General features: G+C 34.6%; 1 protein-coding gene across 2 annotated transcripts in view; it reads right to left on the reverse strand.

Annotated features, from left to right (window-relative positions):
• Window positions 1–2,616: 2,616 nt before the first annotated feature.
• The window catches only part of NUCKS1 (nuclear casein kinase and cyclin dependent kinase substrate 1), a 38,965-nt gene continuing 22,558 nt past the window's right edge, over window positions 2,617–19,023 (reverse strand). Inside the window, exons 4-7 of one of the 2 annotated variants that reach the window (XM_031937240.1) lie at window positions 13,294–13,349; window positions 10,825–10,977; window positions 10,064–10,210; window positions 2,617–8,563 (exon numbers count right to left, since the gene is read on the reverse strand). In XM_031937240.1, coding sequence (XP_031793100.1) covers window positions 8,364–8,563; window positions 10,064–10,210; window positions 10,825–10,977; window positions 13,294–13,349 — 556 coding nt within the window. In that variant the 3' untranslated portion in view covers window positions 2,617–8,363. Of the gene's footprint in view, window positions 8,564–10,063; window positions 10,214–10,824; window positions 10,978–13,293; window positions 13,350–19,023 lie in introns of both variants that reach the window. The other variant, XM_031937239.1, reaches the window with a different exon arrangement.

Consider the following 19,023-nt stretch of genomic DNA (forward strand, 5'->3'; position numbering starts at 1 on the left):
TGATGAAGGTGACCCTTGTGCATTCCTTCTATTAATAACTCTTGTCTCATTCAAGATTGGTCTTCACATCATCCTCAGAAAATGTACCTTTGAATAGAACAATAATCTATCTTTAAGTAATTTTAAAATTGTGCTCCTTAAAGATCAGATAGCAAGGCAGTGCAAATTTCAAAATCTTGTCAAATTCCAGTATAGAAGGGAACTCTTAGGTGACCCCATTAAGCCACTCCAAACAGGAATTCTCTCTGTATCATTTTCCCTAGGTATTCATTCTGTTTTTTCTTTAAGACCCTGCCAGGAGATTAGAAACCCACTACCTTCCAAGGTAGCCCACTGCACTTGTTTTCCCTTAAAAGCAAAAAAAAAAAAAAAAAAAACCAAAACAAAAAACTTTAGTTCTGACCTCTGAATAAGTCTGATCTTCTAAGTGACAGTTCTACCAAGGTCTGATTATAGTTCTAACAGATAAAATGATCATGATGCCTTGAGCAGGAAGGGAAAAAAATAAAGCAGTCTACACGAGTCCACTTATTAGGCTGTGAAAAAATAAAATTTGGCTTTAGTTCTAACAACTTATGGAATGTTGTGTGTGTGTGTGTGTGTGTAAGTCTCAAGTCACTTTGCCAAATATTAACTTCCAACTTTAAAAGAGAGACAAAATGCATACTTTGCCAAATCTGGATTCAGTCAAGTTGCAATTACTTCTCTACTTCATGTGCTATAAAAGTCAGCGTCTCTGCTCCTGTATTATGTATATCAATGATAACAGGAAAATTTATGTATGCTAATTATTATATCTAGAAAATTTTTTTTTACATACTCTGCAAGCAAATGCTCTTAACTCCTATTCTCTTTGAATCTGAAGTTAACTTTGGCTCAGATTACATAATCCTATCCACAAATAAATGATAGTAAGTTAAACTTGATGGAGATAACCCAAGGCATTACATTTACAAATTACAAACTGAGTTGGATTTCCAAAGTTGATCTTTGGAAAGAAGCTCAGCACTCATATTAATATGGTAAGAGAAATGGACTAAAATAGAGCAAGACCAAATTGGAACCAAGTCAACAATTTCATTGAACCAAAAACTATCATATTCTCTATCCTAACAAATCTAGCAAGATTTCTAATTAACCTTGATCTTTATTTGGCAAATCTAGGGTATAGTGGATAAACTTTATCAGGACAAACTGAGTCAGGAAGGCCCATGCTTAAATCCTTCCTCAGCTGTTTAGTAGCTATATGACTCTGATTAGTCACCCTCTGTGTCTGTTTTCTCATCTGTAAAAGAGGGGATTATAATAAGACTGAACCCATGGGGTTATTGTGAGGATCTAATGAGCTAAAATACATAAAATACCTGGTAATCTTTAAAGCTTTATACAAAAAGTCATCTCAGTATTACATATTAAAGCATAAGAACCAACTGGTACATGGGCTACACAACAAAGAAGTGGGAGAGGAGAAAAATAAGTCTTTAAAGAAATAGCATTTTGGGGAAGGACCAGAAGATTATTATATACCTCAACAACACTATATGATAATCAATTCTGATGGATGTGGCTCTCTTCAACAATGAGATGAACCAAATCAGTCCAATAGAGCAGTAATGAATTGTACCAGCTACACCCAGCAAAAGAACTCTGGGAAATGACTATGAATCACTACATATTCCCAATCCCTCTATTTATGTCCACCTGCATTTTTTATTTCCTTCACAGACTAATGTACAGTATTTCAAAGTCTGATTCTTTTTGTACAGAAAAATAACTGTTTGGACATGTATACATATATTATATTTGACTTATACTTTAACATATTTAACATGTATTGGTCAACCTGCCATCTGGGGGAGAGGGTGGGGGGAAGGAGGGGAAAAGTTGGAACAAAAGGTCTTACAATTTCCAATGCTGAAAAATTACCCATGCATATATCTTGTAAATAAAAAGCTATATAAAAAAAATAGCATTTTGATTTGAAAGTTCCCTGAAAATCAAGTATATCCTATGTGAGCATTTGTAGATTATATGAAGAATTCAAGTCTTATCAATTTGCACATTAATTTGTATACTCACAGCACTGACCCAACCATTACTTCAAACATGTAGAAAAATGAAGGGAGAAAATTATTCTCAGAATAAAAAAAATCAGAGAACTGAAACTGAAAGGCACCTCAGGAATCGTTTAGGCCAACTAATTTGTTTTAAGAGAACAAAACTGAGATGAGGCAGGTGAAGACAATTTGTTTACTCAAGGACAAATTGTTAATAATCTGGGATTTGAACCTAATTCTACTGACTACACAGTACTTTTTTAATTCCCCCTGAATTAATGCTAGAAAAGTTAAATAGCAATCTGTTCAGCTGATTATCAAAAAACATAAATTTATAATTTTGACACAGGACATGCTTCTCTAGTTACCAATGAAAGAGGTGATTGCTATAAATATTTATAAAGGACTGTTTAGGGAACACAATTGTTTTCCAAAGCTAGGACTGAACTCTGTATTTTAGAAATATTTTGGGGAAGCCAAGGATACCTGTTGTAGCATATAAAAAGCAAGTCACCACATACTACCTGAGAGCATGAGAAAAAGTACACAGAGGCGCATATCTGGGTTATAAAAGCCCTTTTATAAAGCCATTTTTAAACAAAACAAAAAAAAAGTTTACAAAAGAAAAAAAAAAGATACAGAAAAAGAATAACTTGCTTCATATATTCCAAAAAGAGGGAAAAAAAAGGGGAGGGGAGGCAACAATGCCAACATGCTCAACAATAAGGGTTCTTTTTTTGTTTTTGTCTTTTTTTTTTTTTAATACAAAATACAAGCAAAAGATACACATACTTAAAACAGAGCTCAGGAGCAGGTACAAGGTCCTAAAAACCCCTTCAATAAAAGCAAAGCAGAGTTCTTTTTTTTTTTTTTTTTCCTATGCAGGTACATACAGAGACTGAAATATGTAAAAGTAAGTATCACAAAAGACCATCACACAATTCTACCAATGCATGTTGTATCTATAATTCACGAACATGGTCAACAAAATCATGTTCACTTCAACCCTGTTTTATTTAAAATTCTAAATCTTTTTAAATAAAGCAGTTACATTCAAACTTAACTTCCTTAGTACCATGCTGCAAGGTGTCAGCATTGTCAAGGTATTGCAAGAATGCCCAACCTTCTAGTATTTGACCATATGTCCAGCAATATTGCTGAATGTAGGAAAAGATGTCATAGTCTCAGAACATAGAAGACCTCTTCTATCCCTTTCTCTTCACTAGATGGAAAAAGATGAGGAACTGAATTGGCGAACAATATTTTGTGGGGGTGTTCTTAGGACTGATTATGTGAAAGCCCCCAAAAGGATGACAAATATTCAAGACAAATATTACCTGCAAATCATTGAGCTATGTTTAGCTAACTTGGGTGCCATTCAAGGGTTACTGCTTATTTTGAATTCAAACAAACAAAAAAAAAACCCTTTGGAGTAGGATATGTAGGGTTTGTTATGAAGACATGCTCATGGTAAACAAAGTAGTGCTCTTATTTACATTAAAAAAACAAAACAAAACAAAAAACAAAACAACACAACACAATTGATTCTGCAGAGGGAAAAAAGTAAAATCCACAAATTTCCAGAAGACAGAGGTTTAAATTGTCAAGACACATCAAAACTCACACTCACACTCGCACAAAATACTTCTGGGGATTCTTTACATTGTCATTTGTGGCATAAAATGAGTATTTCCCCCCACCCCACCAACAAAAAGAAAAAAAGGAAACAAAAGTCCCTATTCTATACCCAACCCTTTCCCACCCAAGTCTAGAAAACCCTCCCCCCTCACCCTGATATACAAAGCATATGCCCAATGGGGGCTTTACACCAGTCACACGGAGCATGCTCAGACGGATGTCACCATCAGGTCACTGAACTGGCATCATGGTGGGCTGCATTAGAGGCTTCCTCTAATAGTAGTTGGACGCACAAAGTCAGCACCACAGTGAACTTTGTAACTAGGATTTCAGGGAAAAAAAATCAAGTTTCAATTTTTGGGTTTAGGATTCTGAAAGAGTTTTGATGGTTGAAAGTCCATTCAAGGCAACTGCCATCCTTCTACAAGCACCTCCAACAAAGGGAAGGAGAAATCATTTTTATTTTTTCTAAAAAAATCTGAAATTATGTATATTTTTTTCTTCAAGGATCCAAACTAAAAATTATTCTCCCATCAAAAAAAATAAAATCCCAAATCCCATTTTAATACTGTGAAAAAAAGTTTCACATCCTACAATCAGAATAACATGAATTTTCCCTAGTTCTGAAGCAACTAGCAAGTTGTAGTATATTTCTGTCCCTTGTGAATGACTATATCTTGTTCATTTCACCATATGTATGACTACATGTATGTAACAAATAAAGATAACACAAAGAAATAGAACCTGGGTTTTTCTCATCTTTTCCCAAATCATAAGTAGTTTTTTTTTTTTAATGCAGCCTCTGAGCATGCTCAAAAAGAATAACACAGCCTTACATTCACTCCTTATTACAACAGACATACATAGTAAAAGAAGCCACTTTTCTCTCCCATACTTCTCACATGAGATAAGTCTGCTCAAGCATATGATCATTTTAAAAAGCTTTCCTGAAAATTCCCCCATGTCAAATTCTGTTCTGGCCCTTCAAACACCCTAAAACCTAAGTTGAAGCTTGTTTAAAAAAAAAAAAAAGAAAGAAAACCCAAAGTGTTCTAAAATTCACCTTTGTTACTTTAATGCTTCTAAATAAGGTAAAATCAAGAAAAGCTATTAAAAATCTTTCAGTGTCATATTCAATCATACTTGTTCAGATGTACAGCAGTACCAAAGACTTTATCTAGCTAGGAGCTCAAAATTCAAATTTGTATTGAATATTTATTTACATGCAAACATCAATAAAGGAAACCCACAGGAAGCCAAACTATTCACAAGAATAAGCTGCTAAACGAGGGTTGAGCTTGGAAGCAGCATCAACATGAGTGAAAAAATCGTTTGCCATCAAAGCTTCTTTATGGGAATCAATAAAAACTTTCTCCTTGAGATTAAAACAGCCCTTATAATTATCTTACACTTCCCCTAAATGGGGTATGATCCAAAATGTTCCTTCTTGGAATTAAAGTGTCAGGAAAAGATAGAGTGATGTTTTAGAAAGTAAAGTAAAACGTAACTGTTTGTTATTAAATTCACTTCTTAGATTCAACTCCATACCTTGGGGAAGGGGAGAAGGGAGTGAAGGGAGAAGATAGTATACATTATAGACTGGTTTCACAATTTTAACTGGGTAAATAAACCATCAAGCATATCAACATTTCCAGCATGTTAAAAACAACCTATGGTCTAAAGAGTCTAGATCCAAAAGATTTTAAAGAACCAGAAAAAAGTGTCATTAAGGGCAGCTGAAAAATATGGACTTATTTCAAAGCGAAATCCATACTAGTCAGAAAATCAATGTTCAGGGGATGATACATACCAGCACCTTTGTGTTTAAAAAACCATCCAACTTTGAAGTATTGTAAGTTAAAGAGATAGTGGACCCTACACACACACACACACACACACACACACACACACACACACACGCTTTACAACCATGGACACAAAACCAACCATTATCACAAACACTGATGACTATGGTCAAGGATACATAGTTCCTTAAGCCAAGGCCACAGTATCAAGTACACCTCAACACTAAGCACCTAGGGTTTCCAGTTTGAATTGTAACTATTCCATTAAATGGGTGGAGAATTTAAGGGAATGTTTCAAGTCTAATAAAATTATAAAGATAGCTCAAATATTTCCATGATGAAAACATGTGACTTTTAGAGACTATTTACTCCACCAGGAAATAAAAGATATTTTTTCCAGTCTATCAGAAATGCACATGAAGAACATTTTCAGTTTTTCCAGTCTAAGAGTTAACTGCTTTGTAAGAGAACCCCCAAACAAAAAACTCAATTTGAATGCATACAAGTAACCTAATAGAAAAGAATAATTCTAATGTGGATGACAGTCATATTATGATCTGAGATGTTTACAGAGAATATATTTTAAAAAAACAAATAGGTTACAACAGCACAGATTGTTTTGACATAAGCTCTGATTTAGGAAATTCTCCACCCCTAATCCCCAGCTTAAAGAAATAAAATTTAAGAAAAATTAAATATTGAGAATGCAGGAATTCATCTTCACTTCATTAATGGAAGAGGGGTCAGATGGATGTATGTGTATGGAAGAGGGAATTAGCTACTTCTGGACTGAAGCCCAGAATAAAGTTGTATAGCCAAGTTAAACCCCTAAAAATAGAGGTTTGTAATGGAAACACTGATATATCTTTTACTGTAGTAACACAAATAACATAAAAACTGAAGAGTTTGTGTGTGTGTATGTGTGTGTGTGTGTGTGTGTGAAGAGACTAAAACTTGCCAAAACCCACAAATGCAAATTAATCACCCTCATTATAAAGCCCACAGCTATGAAGTCAACCACCATACAAAGCATTAACGTCTACAAGTTTGGCTCTGCACTAGAAACTCCACATACTTTTTAAATGCACAAAGAGGCCATATACTACTTTGAGCATGAACAGCTAAAAACCAAACCCTAAAAGCACCTCCTTTGTTGAGCGAGGCCTTTGTTCTGAGAACACTTGCAAGGTAATGACTAAAAGAAAACTCTTACAAAGGTCAAAACAAAAAGATAAACCAGCAAAGCAAGATACTTAGGAGAAAATTCCAGAAAAAAAAAAGAGGGTCAGTTTTTCCTTTCATTTCAAATTTACTAATATATCACATATCCCTACACCTTTTTTCCATCAGGACTTGAAGGAACAAAATTCAGGGAGGTGTAGGAGCTTTCACAAAGGCCTGTAAGATATAAACTGCAAACAAGCCTCCTGAATGCAAAGTTGGGGTCCTCCCCTCTTCCCTGCCACCATAAAACTTCAATTTTATTTGATCAATACCTAGACAGAGGGTCAGCAAGTCAGGAGCAGCAGTTAAGTAGTAAACCCCCATCGGGGGCAGGATGGAAAGAAGATAATTTGTAGGTAAAGAAAGGTAATGTCCTAGAATAGGCATGAGGGGGTCTGTGTCCCATATTGCAGCAGGAAGTTCACAGATGTATATACCACATTTCTGGGGAGAAACAAGAGGGTGGGATAGGAAAACATTCTGTTCCCAAATTACATTATGAATTAACCAAAGCATGACTCATGGGATCTGAGCGCATGGATATGCCATAACAGAATTCTACTTCTTAAAGGAAAAAGCCCAACTCTCTGAAATTTAGTTTCACATTAACTGGTTCTTTATTGGCTTAAAACCTAAACATTGTCAGTTTGAGAAGAAATCCACTTTTTATGTGGCACAGCAATCTTGCTGTTAAAAATCTAAATCCCTCTTGATACTTGGTAAAATTTATTCCAAGAAAAAGAATACATACTTATTTTAAAAACTGGAACCATGGATATTCAGATCTGAAACAAAGTCACTTAGATTTTGATGCACTGAACCCTGATTTTTAGGTTGAGCATCATTTAACTCCCTAAGACCTTAGTAGGAGAAAAGGATTTCTTTTGTTCCTATTCTCCCCGAGATGACTAGGAGTAAAACAACAAAACAAAACAATAATAAAAACAAAAAACCCACAGCAGAAAGTCATGTGGCCTGGTTGTTCCCAAATGGGGTTAGAAATACGGGAAATGTAAGAGCTGAACTCACATTTATCACTTTTCTGCCTAGTCAATGGAAGTTTAGATTCATGATAAAAAAAAAAAAAAATCAAAACGTACACACTTTTGTCTTTGCTGACAGTGATTTTTTTTTTTAATTCAGGTAAATAAGGAACAACCATTTTCATTTGGAATTCTTATTGTCTCTGGATTCCTGTTCATCTTGATAACTTTTAGAAAAGTTAAAATTTCAATAGGGTTTACCTCAAACTTATTGCTTCACCTAAGGTATCCCTTTCATTTTTTTTGTTTTTTAAAGTTAGGTGGTAAACTCATTGGATGTTTTATCATGGCTTTCACTGGAGATTGGAAGAGGGCGAATAGCCAATGATAAAGGTAATTAAAAAAAAAAACAACCCATGGCCATAATTTTCTCTTAGAAAAAAAATGGGGAAAAAAAATTAAAAAAAAAAATTTTCTTTTTTGTATGTGTGTGTGTATGTGATGGTGGTGGTGGGAAGGGTAAGGAAGAGGGAAAGCATTCAAAGCCCATGAGTCAAGCCATAGCCAAAACCATGTTCTACCCCTAAGTAGATTTTCTTTTTTTTTTTCCTCTTTTTTTTTTTTTTTAAAATAAAATCTCCCCAAACCATCACTTTTTAATCTTCCCCAGACTGAGCTTCATCTTCAGACCCTTCATCCCCAGATTTTTCTGGTGGAGGGCTGGCAGACTTTTTCTTTTCTGGGGGACTTTCTGGCTCCTCGTCCTCTTCTTTGGGGGAAGGAGTCTTTTCCTTTGATGCCTTTGACGCTGTGGGACGGCCCACTTTTCCTTTGCCTTTCACTGGACTTGGTGTCACTGAAAGAAAAAGGAGGAAGGATTGGGGAAGGAATGGAAATAAAACAAGTCTTTCCTGAGCACTAGCTATCCCTAAAAAAGGAAAAAATAAAAATTTTACACAGCATTTCTCAAAGTCAGAGAACCACTCACCTTTCCAAAACCAAAATGGAAGACAAACTGATCCTCAATTTTTAAACTTAAAAACAATACTGCTAAATGAAGGCATATTTGTTGTAACAGAAAACCATTCCACTTTACAAAAATTCACAAGATACAATCCTCTGGACCTCCACTTCCTCATTAAACTTCAGGTGGTCTTTGTCAAAGGTAAAGTGAAAGATTTCCTTTCTATCTTCTGGTGCAGGAACTGGGTAAACACTTTCTATATGATCTCTGGTCCCTGATATCAGGGTTCCTCTCCACTCAACTTGCAAAAGATGGCTAGCTCATAACCTGGGATGTGGCCACCATTTAGCCATATTTATGTACTTCTTTATCATTCAACATGTAGCAAAGTATGATTTTGTTTATATTCCTATCATTTTAATGTGTTACTGAAGATGTTGAGCATTGCTTCTGATCCTATTCCCCCCCCCATGCAGCCCATGGTTTTTTACTGTACAATTTTACATGGTGTGGTGATTTGGGGGAGTACATGTGTTATATCAGAAATGATTGTATACAGTTCAGTGACTTGCTGAATGAGATAAAAAAAAAAGTTTAATTTAAAAGCTAAAAGCAGAAAATGAGATCAAAATAAGGTATTGGTAAATTGGTAAATAACAATATGATAATGGGATATGCCATGGATAGAGCACTGGTCTTGGAGTCAGGAGGATCTGAATTCAAATCTGGCTTCAGACACTTAACAATCACTAGCAGAGTGACCTTGGACAAGTCCCTTAATCCCAATTGCCTAGCCAAAAATAAATAAATAACAGCATGCTAAAACTGTAAACACAAAGAGCAAATTCAGCCTGGCTCTTCTCTGGGGGTGTGAATGCAGGTTTGTGATAGAATCCTCAAGGGTCACAAAGTAAAGCCTCTGAGGTAGGCAATATTTTAATTTTTATGATGTTTGTACATTTTCGTGATTTCAAAATTTCACAAGTAGTTTAGGACTTGGTATTTTATCAGCAAAACCAAACAAAATTAAAATTAGATTCTAATAGGTATAATGATTAAGTGTTATAATCACTTATTTTAAAACCTCATGGAATTGTTATTCCTTATTTATATCCTATTGATGCCATAAAATAAAGGTAAATACCACAGATTCCTGGAAGGACTAAAATCACTATTTCCTATGATATATCCTTTCCTGAAACAGCTTCATTCAGTCAAACCTCATTTTTATAATAACCACAATCCCTCTATATTCATATTTATTTGTCTGCCTATGGAAGTTAGAATCCTTTGACTTTCTTGCATTTCTTTCAGGTTAGCCAGCCCCAAATCATATCCTAATGGGGAATTTCTACAGATCAGCGTTTGACCTTCCCCAATAACTGAGCTCACCTGTAGCCTTTAGCCTAGGTTTGGGCATTTTCTTTTCTTTCCTTTCAGGCTTGGACTTCTTCACAATCTTTTTGTTTTTCTTTTTTGAACTTCCATAATCACTATCATCATCATCTTCCATTAGGAAGTCTTCATCACTGCCGGAATCTTCTGAGGAAAAGAAAAAATGTCAATGCCTGACACTTTATGTACTCTTCCAAGTGAATAACAGGAGCTGGTCTAATGGAATGGAGCATGGGGTTAGGGAATTAAACCCTCCTGTACAACTGACTTGAGGGTGAGGTCAAGGCCACATGTGTAAGATGGTTATGAAATGTACCTCACAGAGAGACTGCATGGACTGACTTGTTTGAAGAGAAGATCAAGAGGGGGACATTTATTAAACCTAACACGGGTAGAAACTCTAAGATTACCCAGACTGAGACTTATAAAATATTTATATGTTATAAATAATACACATGGGGGAAATGGAGGAAAAAAACTCAAACTCATAAACCAGCAACATATTCATATGTGTAATTCCTTTTTTTAAGAGTAGAAGCCACAAGATTAGGACAACTAATTTCTTAACAGAATTTTTGTATATCTAAATATTTGATGGAAGCCATCAAATATCTCTACATCTCCATTTAGTGGTCCTGAGACTCCAAGAGGGAGTACCTTAGTTATTATTTGAGGAATTGGCAACTGGGTAGGTAGGCTACCTCTAAGGCTATAGTGATCAAGGCCACACAACTGAGGCGCCAGTCATTTTCACTTACTCTCTTGGAATGGTGCCTCTTCTTCCTCCTCTTGTTCTTCTTCACTGCCCACATCTTCCATAAGCATCTCTCTCTGTTTGGAAGCTGCTTTGGATGCTGCCTGACGCTGTTGGCGAACATTTTTGTGATCTTCTTTTTCATCTTCACTATCCTCTGCAACAATAAAGCCACAATAGTACAATGATACAAATGCTTTGATTCCAGTGGCTAACTGAGGAAAATATATTCTTAGCTAATACAGAATTTAAAAGTAAAAAAAAAAGGAGCAACAATGGATAACTTATAGCTTGTTAGACAAAAAGGCATAGTTAATATTTGGTTGCAAAAGAACACCACCAGTTCTTAACCTATATGTGCAAAATTCAATTCATTTAGCTCATTACCTGAATAAAAAAGTCAAATGTGAAAATTTTGGGAATTACAACAGCCCAAAATTCCAAAAATTATGAGATTTAGTAGTATGATCACTCCAGATAAAATACTATGAAGTATACATTTACAGACCAGTGGTATCAAAATTAAATAAAAACAGGATTCCTGCCAAGTACAGATTTAGAAAACCACATATTAACATTATCTAAGCTGTACTTTATTTTCATTTGTTGTTAAACATTTCCCAATTACATTTTAATCCAGTTTGCATGGTAGTTTTGCAGAATCAACACTTCTACTGCAGACAACAATTAAAGGGTAGACCTGAAGGAACTGACTTCCAAAAATGGAAACTCTGATTCTTCCTAAAATTTCTGGTCTATTTTAAAGGTCTGGGAAGTTTAGGTTACAAAAAATATTTGTGAGAATAATAGAAAAGTGAGAGATAATATATTTTTCAATAGACTTTCTTCTAAGAAGTAGCAACAAAAACGTTTGAATTAGAGTTAAAAGATCTGATTTCAACTCCTGGCTCTACTGTTTACTACCCAATTGACCTCTGAAAAAAAGTTATAATCACTCAACCTAAATATTCTCATCTATAAGTAGGGATGGTACTTTTAAAACTTCCTGGTCTCATAGTTGTCAAGATTTAAAGAAAGAACATACATAAAAATACTATAAACATATAAGTTCTAATGATTGGTGTTAAAATATAAGAGGCTGTAAAAATTAAAAATCACATTTATTATTCAAAGTCTGACAAATTCTTTTAAAATAGTTTTATTGATATCTTTTTAAATTTTAAAATTATCTACAGTATTCCTCCCATGTGGGAGTTATCCCATAACAAAACTAGTATTTTTAAAAGACATAAAAAAAGAAGAGGAAGAAAAAAATCAGCACAATGGATCAAGGTCTGAAAATATGAGCAATATGCAACACTAGTAGACATTCTACCTCTACAAAGGGGTAGACTAGGAGTATCCCCTCATATCAAATAATGTTTGATATTTATATTTGTTACATTTATTTTTTACTTGCTAGCAGATCTCAATATACCATAAATATCAAACTGCCAATCAATGAGCAATGTGGTTTTTAAAATACACATATTTTATGTAACACCCCCATATATGCCCCCCCTTGTATATAAAGAAAGCTTTTAAACTTTTCACTTGTATAAAAAAATCAGGTAGCTGTGCTAAAAAATAAAGCATAAAAAAGTTCCTTCCAGTGGCAACTTATTTAAAAATCATCCAAAGAAAGTTATTCCTATTTGAGTCAGTCGTCAGGCTTAAGTGATGGCTACCAGCCAAAGATGAGAGCCTCTGTATTGGAGATTACCTGCGGCTCTTTCCCTGGATTTGAATGTTTATTCTTTTTTTGGTTTGGCTTTTTCCTCTTCTGAGGATTTCTTTTGGGAGCATTTGACAGCTTTGTCATCATTAGCTCTGAGGTCACTAACTTAAAAGCTAAAATTTTCTTACCAAGATAAATAAGACATAAAAATGAAGGATCCTCTGACACCAGTTACTATATCTTGTATCCTTAGGGCACTCAAGAAAATAAAAGAATTAAAAACTTGGTTTGTGGTTCAGTTGGGAGTTGGTTCTCTAATGAACATCATGGGGATAAAGACCAGTAAACAGAAGCAAAAATGAATGCAATTTCTTTTGCATAAAGTATGGGCATTACATCCAGATAAAAATAAAAGTGAAAGTAATTTTTAAAAAACGAAAGTACCCAATAGTTCTAAAGTCCTCAAACCCTTGTCCTGTTTGATAAAATGATAAAATTAGCAGCTTCATTTAAAATAAAGTCTAGCATTCAAAGACTTGGTAAGAGAACAATATAGCTAAACTCCTTACTGGAATAAAACTCATTATTCAATTCTGGTAAGAGACGACAGTCTTCACAACCCCTATGATAAAAGCCTTCACAAAAAAAAAAAATCTCTATTTGGTCAAGAAGAGTTCCAACTAAATAACAGAATACTTCAAGGAAATTTCTGATGGAATCATTGAAGACATCCTCTGGGAAGGTTTCATGATAGAAGAGTTTCTAAAAGAAGGAAAAACTTAACAACATAAATACCTGGTGAGTGTGAATCGTCTTTCTTGGTCTTCACATCTTTTTCTTCAGAATCCTCACTATACGGAAAAAAAATCACATTATTAAGTTCTTCAAAGGCTTGGAATGACCCAAGTAAGACTAAATATTCTGGAATCTGACATGAACCAAGCCTTGAAGACTACCATTTTTTGTCAGAAACAAAGCCAGAAAGAAAGTGGATGCCCATTCACTGAGAATGGATAAGTATTATGGCATACTAACGTAATAGAATTGTTACTTTTTGTTAAGAAAAAATGAAAAAGATGAGAAATCTGAATAAGAGGGAGCCAGCCCAGTATAAAGACAAAATATTGGATTTAAGAGTCAAGGAGATCTGTGTTCAAATGCCACCTCAAATACAAACAAGGCTACCAAACATTATATACTAATAATTCCTGTGGGTTACTCAACTTAGAAAACTACATATTATTATAATCTATCTTCTATTGTATTTTTATTTACTTTGTTAAATATTTCCCAATTAAATTTAATTTGACCCAGGCTGCATTCAGGAATGTTGTGAACTATAAGTTTGACACTTGCAGAAGTGATGAGGGAGGATATTTCCCACCTTTTGTTAGAGACATAAATTATAAAAAAAAAAATAGAAAAAAATAAAAAAAGAAACAATTTCAGACAATATGTCAATTTGTTATGGTTAACTAAACTTGCCTTTGTGGGAGACTGGAGATAGTGGGATAGAGTAACAGTGATGGCAAAAAAGAACATCAATGAAGTCACACATTTGAGAGCAGGGGCAGCAAGGTTGTACAGTGGATAGAGCACTGGTCCTGTAGTCAAGGAGAACCTGAATTCAAACATTTACCAGCTGTGTGATACTGGACGAGTGACTTCACCATGATTGCCTCTTCCTAAAATATACAGTGTGTGCAGTAAAGCACACAAAAAAAACGGAGCAGCATGTATTTCTTGCATTATACTTATTACTGTTTAGTTGTTTTCCAGTAGTTAAAGACTTTTCATGAACTCTTCTGGTTTTTTTTTTTTTTTTTTGCAAAGATACTATAGTGTCTTGCCATTTCCTTCTCCAGCTCAGTTTACAGATGAGGAAATGGAGGCAAACTGGATTAAGCAAGTTGCCCAGTTAATTAGTATCTGAAGCCAGATTTGAACTCAGGAAGATGAGTATTCCTGAGGCCCAGCATTCTATACACTGAGACATCTAGCTGCCCTGATAATATATTTAATACATATCTTTTAAAAAATATAAATTTCTTACATAATTCTTATTTTTTGTTCTTTGCAAACTGACATTTTATGTATGTTAAATTCAGAAGGGGAAAAAAAAGCTTCAAAAGTTTCTGTCTCACCCTGGATAGCTAAATTATTACAGAAGGTGGGCAACAGATTCCTCTTGCTCCTAATATTTTTAGTGGCTCATCTAGTTAATTACACACCCAGATTACACACATCCCTTTCAAGTTCTTGTGCAAAACAGTTTTCAAACACAGAATTCCAAAGGGTAGGCAAGGGTTCACATTTGGTCATAATCTAAGGGTAAATGTGTGTATTGAAGAGTGACTTTATAGTGAAAGGTAGCAAAGGGATTTGCTAAACAAATATATTTTCAATTAGTATGACTTTTATGGTTATCTATTTGGGGCAGAGAAGCTCTTGCTAGTAAGATAAATAAGCAACACTAGCCAGACAGTACACATCATTCATGTCTCCCCAACGCCCCAAAATAATGTACAATATCTTAAGCTATAAAACCTAATGTATTTAAACGCTATTGTGTAATAATTCTTTGACCAAGCAAAAGCCAATCTAAAGACAGAACCAATAAAATGGTAGGATTTTAACTGTAAACCCAATGTGCCCTCCCCCCTCAAAGGTGGTACATTAAAATAACAGTACAAAGGAAACAACTTTGGATTTGGAGTCAGAAGATAAGAGATTTTATTCTTAGTTCTGTCATTTTCTGAGTGATCTTGGGAAAATCACAAGCTCTCTCGGCCTGTTTCCCATTTAGTAAAATGAGGAATGAAGAGATTGAGCCAATTGATTTCTAGGATCACATACAGCTCTAATTTAATTTTATATCTTATGATGCTAAGAAAATACCAATCTCTTCCCCTACCCCAAACTGTAAAGTCCAACTTGCTTCTAATGACTCTCAATCTCTTATTTGTTCTCTTTTCCCTTAGCCCCTATCCTTCCTATGTCCTTGTTGGGCAAGATGTGTTCCTATACCCAACTGTGCACATGTGTATTCTTTTCTCCTTTAACCAGTTCAGATATGTGAGATAAAGTGGGTTAATTGTTCTCTTCTCTCACCACCCCCAATCTTATTGCATAAACTCCTCTTTGTATACCTCATTTATGTAAATTAATCTCCCTTATTCCTTCCCCTCTTTCCCAATGTGCTTGTTTCTCTTCCCAATTCTTCTTCTGAGATCATCAAAATACAACATAATTATTACCCAAACCCTCTCTGACCACTGGTGATGACAGAATTCTGAGTGGCTATATGTATTATCTTTCAATATAAGAATTTAAAACAATTTAAAAACTTGGTTAATCCCTTATGATTGTTCACTCATATTCATTTTTCAATGTTTCTATTAACTCCTATTTTTACATGTTAAATTTTCAACTCAGCTCTGGTCCTTTCATCAGTAAAGCTTATTTTATTAAAGGTCCATCCTCCCCCCCCCCCCCCCTGTAAACAGGGAATATAATATTCAGTTTTGCTGATTAGTCTTGGTTGAACTTAGATCCTTCATCTTCTTTCACACTGCATTCCAAGCTCCATGTACTTTTATCATTATGGCTGCTAAAAACTGGATCATCCTTTGTGCTTGAATTCTATCTGCTTGCTCTAGTATTATTGTTTTGGTCCTGGGAACTCTGGATTTGGCTATAATATTCTTGGCAATTTTTATTTTGTTATTTCTTTCAGGTGATGACCAGAGGATTATTTTAATTTCTACTATGTCTTTTTTTCCTGAACTTTCAAAGTATTCCAAGAGTTCTTAAATCATTTCTATTCAATCTATTTTTGTTATGAGATACTTCATTTTTTTTCTTGGACTTTATTGTCTCAAAAACTTCCACTTGGCCAATTCTAATTTTCAAGGAGTTAATTTTTTTCAAGAAGTTTTTTTTTCCCCAAAACTTCTTTTCCTAATTTACTAATTCTCTTTCTTCTACCATTTTCACACAATATAATTTTTAAACTCTGATTCTTCTAGGAATTCTTGTTGGATTCGTGTACAAACTACATTTTTCTTTGTAACTTAGCTTTTTTGTTTATTTTTTTTTCTGAGTCATTCTCTTCTGTCATGAGCTTCCTTGTCACCATAATAGTTCTTGCTGATTCTTCCAGTCTACTTCTGGATTTTGTACTTTATATTAATCCTAGGGCCTACTCATTCTTGAGACAATGAGGTAGAGGTAGGGACAGGTGGGGATGACCAGTCTAAGCTTCTGTTCTCCTATGTCTTTGATGATCTGTTCCCTACCTTCCTGACAGAGTCTTGTAGGTTCTTGACCCAGGTTTGGATTTGTTGGCTTGTTCTTAAAAGTTTATAGATTTCTGATGGTCTCAAACCATTTCTAGCCTACTGTTGGGGGCCTTACACTTTGCTTCTAGGATCTAGGATCAGAATCACACAGCCATCATTTTCTTCCAGATCTTTTCCCCTGTTCAGTACATATTATGTTCTTATTATTTAAATGCTCCTCTCTACCCTGTCTGGCACTGCAGGTTGTGATGACAAAGTTGCCAGATGATGCCTGATCCACACCAAATGCATGCTGAGGGACCCACTTTCAAGATCACTTTCTGTGACAGTGCCTCCTGCTCTGTCTTGGCCCTTTTTGTCCCTAAGTGCTTGACTGCTCAATATCATATGCTCCATATCTCCAGGGACCTCAACCCTTCAGGCTCTGAAAGTTGCCCTGGGCTGGGGAAAAAAAAAAGTAAAATCTGACTCCTTTCTGATCAGAATCCATCTAGTACATTTTCCAGACATCTATCAAAGAGATGTGTCAGGTAAGCTAGACGCTTAATGCTTCCTTTCACTCTACCATCTTGATTCAACTTATAGAAAATATAAATCTTTAGATTTTTTTCTAATCTTAACTCAGCAAACTATTTTAATCCTGGCTCTGTAATCGTCAATTATATGATTTTTGGCAAAACACTTCACACCTCTCTGTGCTTTACTGTCTAAATCTAAATCAATCAATGAAGAGATTAGACTGGTTAACTCCTGAAATACTGGTAGCTTTTTGTAACTCTATGATGTTTGTAAAATATTCATGCATAATTCCTTTGACTACTATTTTGCTAAAAGCAATTATTATTACTAATTTTTTAAATAAAAGGGCTATTGATTCCCCAATCATACACAAATTGTCCTATTAAACCTCTAACAAAGAAATCAGATTTTTCAAAACTGAGAGTTCCATTTGAAGGAAATTTGTCATTTTGAAAACTGTACATATTTCTATATTATTACACTTGTCAATTATTGTTTGTTAAATATCAAAGAAACAAGGCAAACACTAGTAATTCCAAATTTCTATCACAAATACTAGACTCTCATAGTAATCTGGAACTCTATTAGGGAAGGGCTAATAATAAGCTGACTTTACAAATGAAGAACGCACAAAGGAAAATCTATTTCAATTAGTATGAAAAATAAATTCAATATACACTCAATTAGGTAATAATTTATCCAATCACCATGGGTGCAACAGAGTGATCATTGAAACAAAGGAAAAATTCTTAATAATAAGGCCATTACTAGTAACTTAAGATTTCAGGGTTTGCAAAGCAATTATACTGTAAACTATATTACCTTGTTCCTTATAGTTAAATACAAATAGTATTACTCTCTTTATAAAGATGTGGAAACTGAATGTCAGAGAGGTTAACTAATGAGTAACACTGGCAGGATTTAGAATCCAGGTTTCTCCTGACCCCAAATCTGACATTCTTTCCACTAGGAATCTACAAATGTCAGGAAAATAAAATTTCAGTCCAATTATAAATAAACATCATGCTACATGAGAAGAGGATACCTATTTAAGCTAAGTTCAAGAGAACTAACAATAAGTAACAGGGCAGAAGACATTCATTAAGGCAGGGTTAAATGTACTCTGGTCTAGAGGCAGAGGATTAAGTACAGTCTAGCTGGATAGATTCTGAGATACCTTCCAATTTCTAAGATTCTCTGATTCCTTCTACTTCTATTTTCTGCTCATACTCAGAAAGGCAAATGAAGTCTTTAGTAATCCTTATCTAACCTAAACTAGTAGTAAACTAATATTTTAACTTTTACTAAATAACTCAATTTAAACTTTTCTTGACTTCATTTTCATGTGATCATCTCAACACTTCAAGGGAATAACTTGGAACAAGTATTTTTTATTTGGTCTTCCTGTCGATTAAACAAGACAAGATAGTTTTGATGTCCTATTCTAACCCAACACCTCTTTACACCCCCATATCTCCTCCAAATCATAAGATACCTATTATACAGGATATGTATTCCCACCACAGACATTTTTATCAGGTGACCAGGAGGTTCCCTCTTTACTAATCTCCAATTTAGCAAATGTTGGATTAAAGACTTTAATCAAGTGAAAAACATGAAAATATCCATTTATACATTTCATTCTGGGAGTAGACCTGATTTTAATAACCCCTTAACAGTGAATTAACAGTGAATGCTAGAGTTC

Source organism: Sarcophilus harrisii, chromosome 4, assembly GCF_902635505.1.
Source record: "Sarcophilus harrisii chromosome 4, mSarHar1.11, whole genome shotgun sequence".
NCBI classification, from domain to species: Eukaryota; Metazoa; Chordata; class Mammalia; order Dasyuromorphia; family Dasyuridae; genus Sarcophilus; species Sarcophilus harrisii.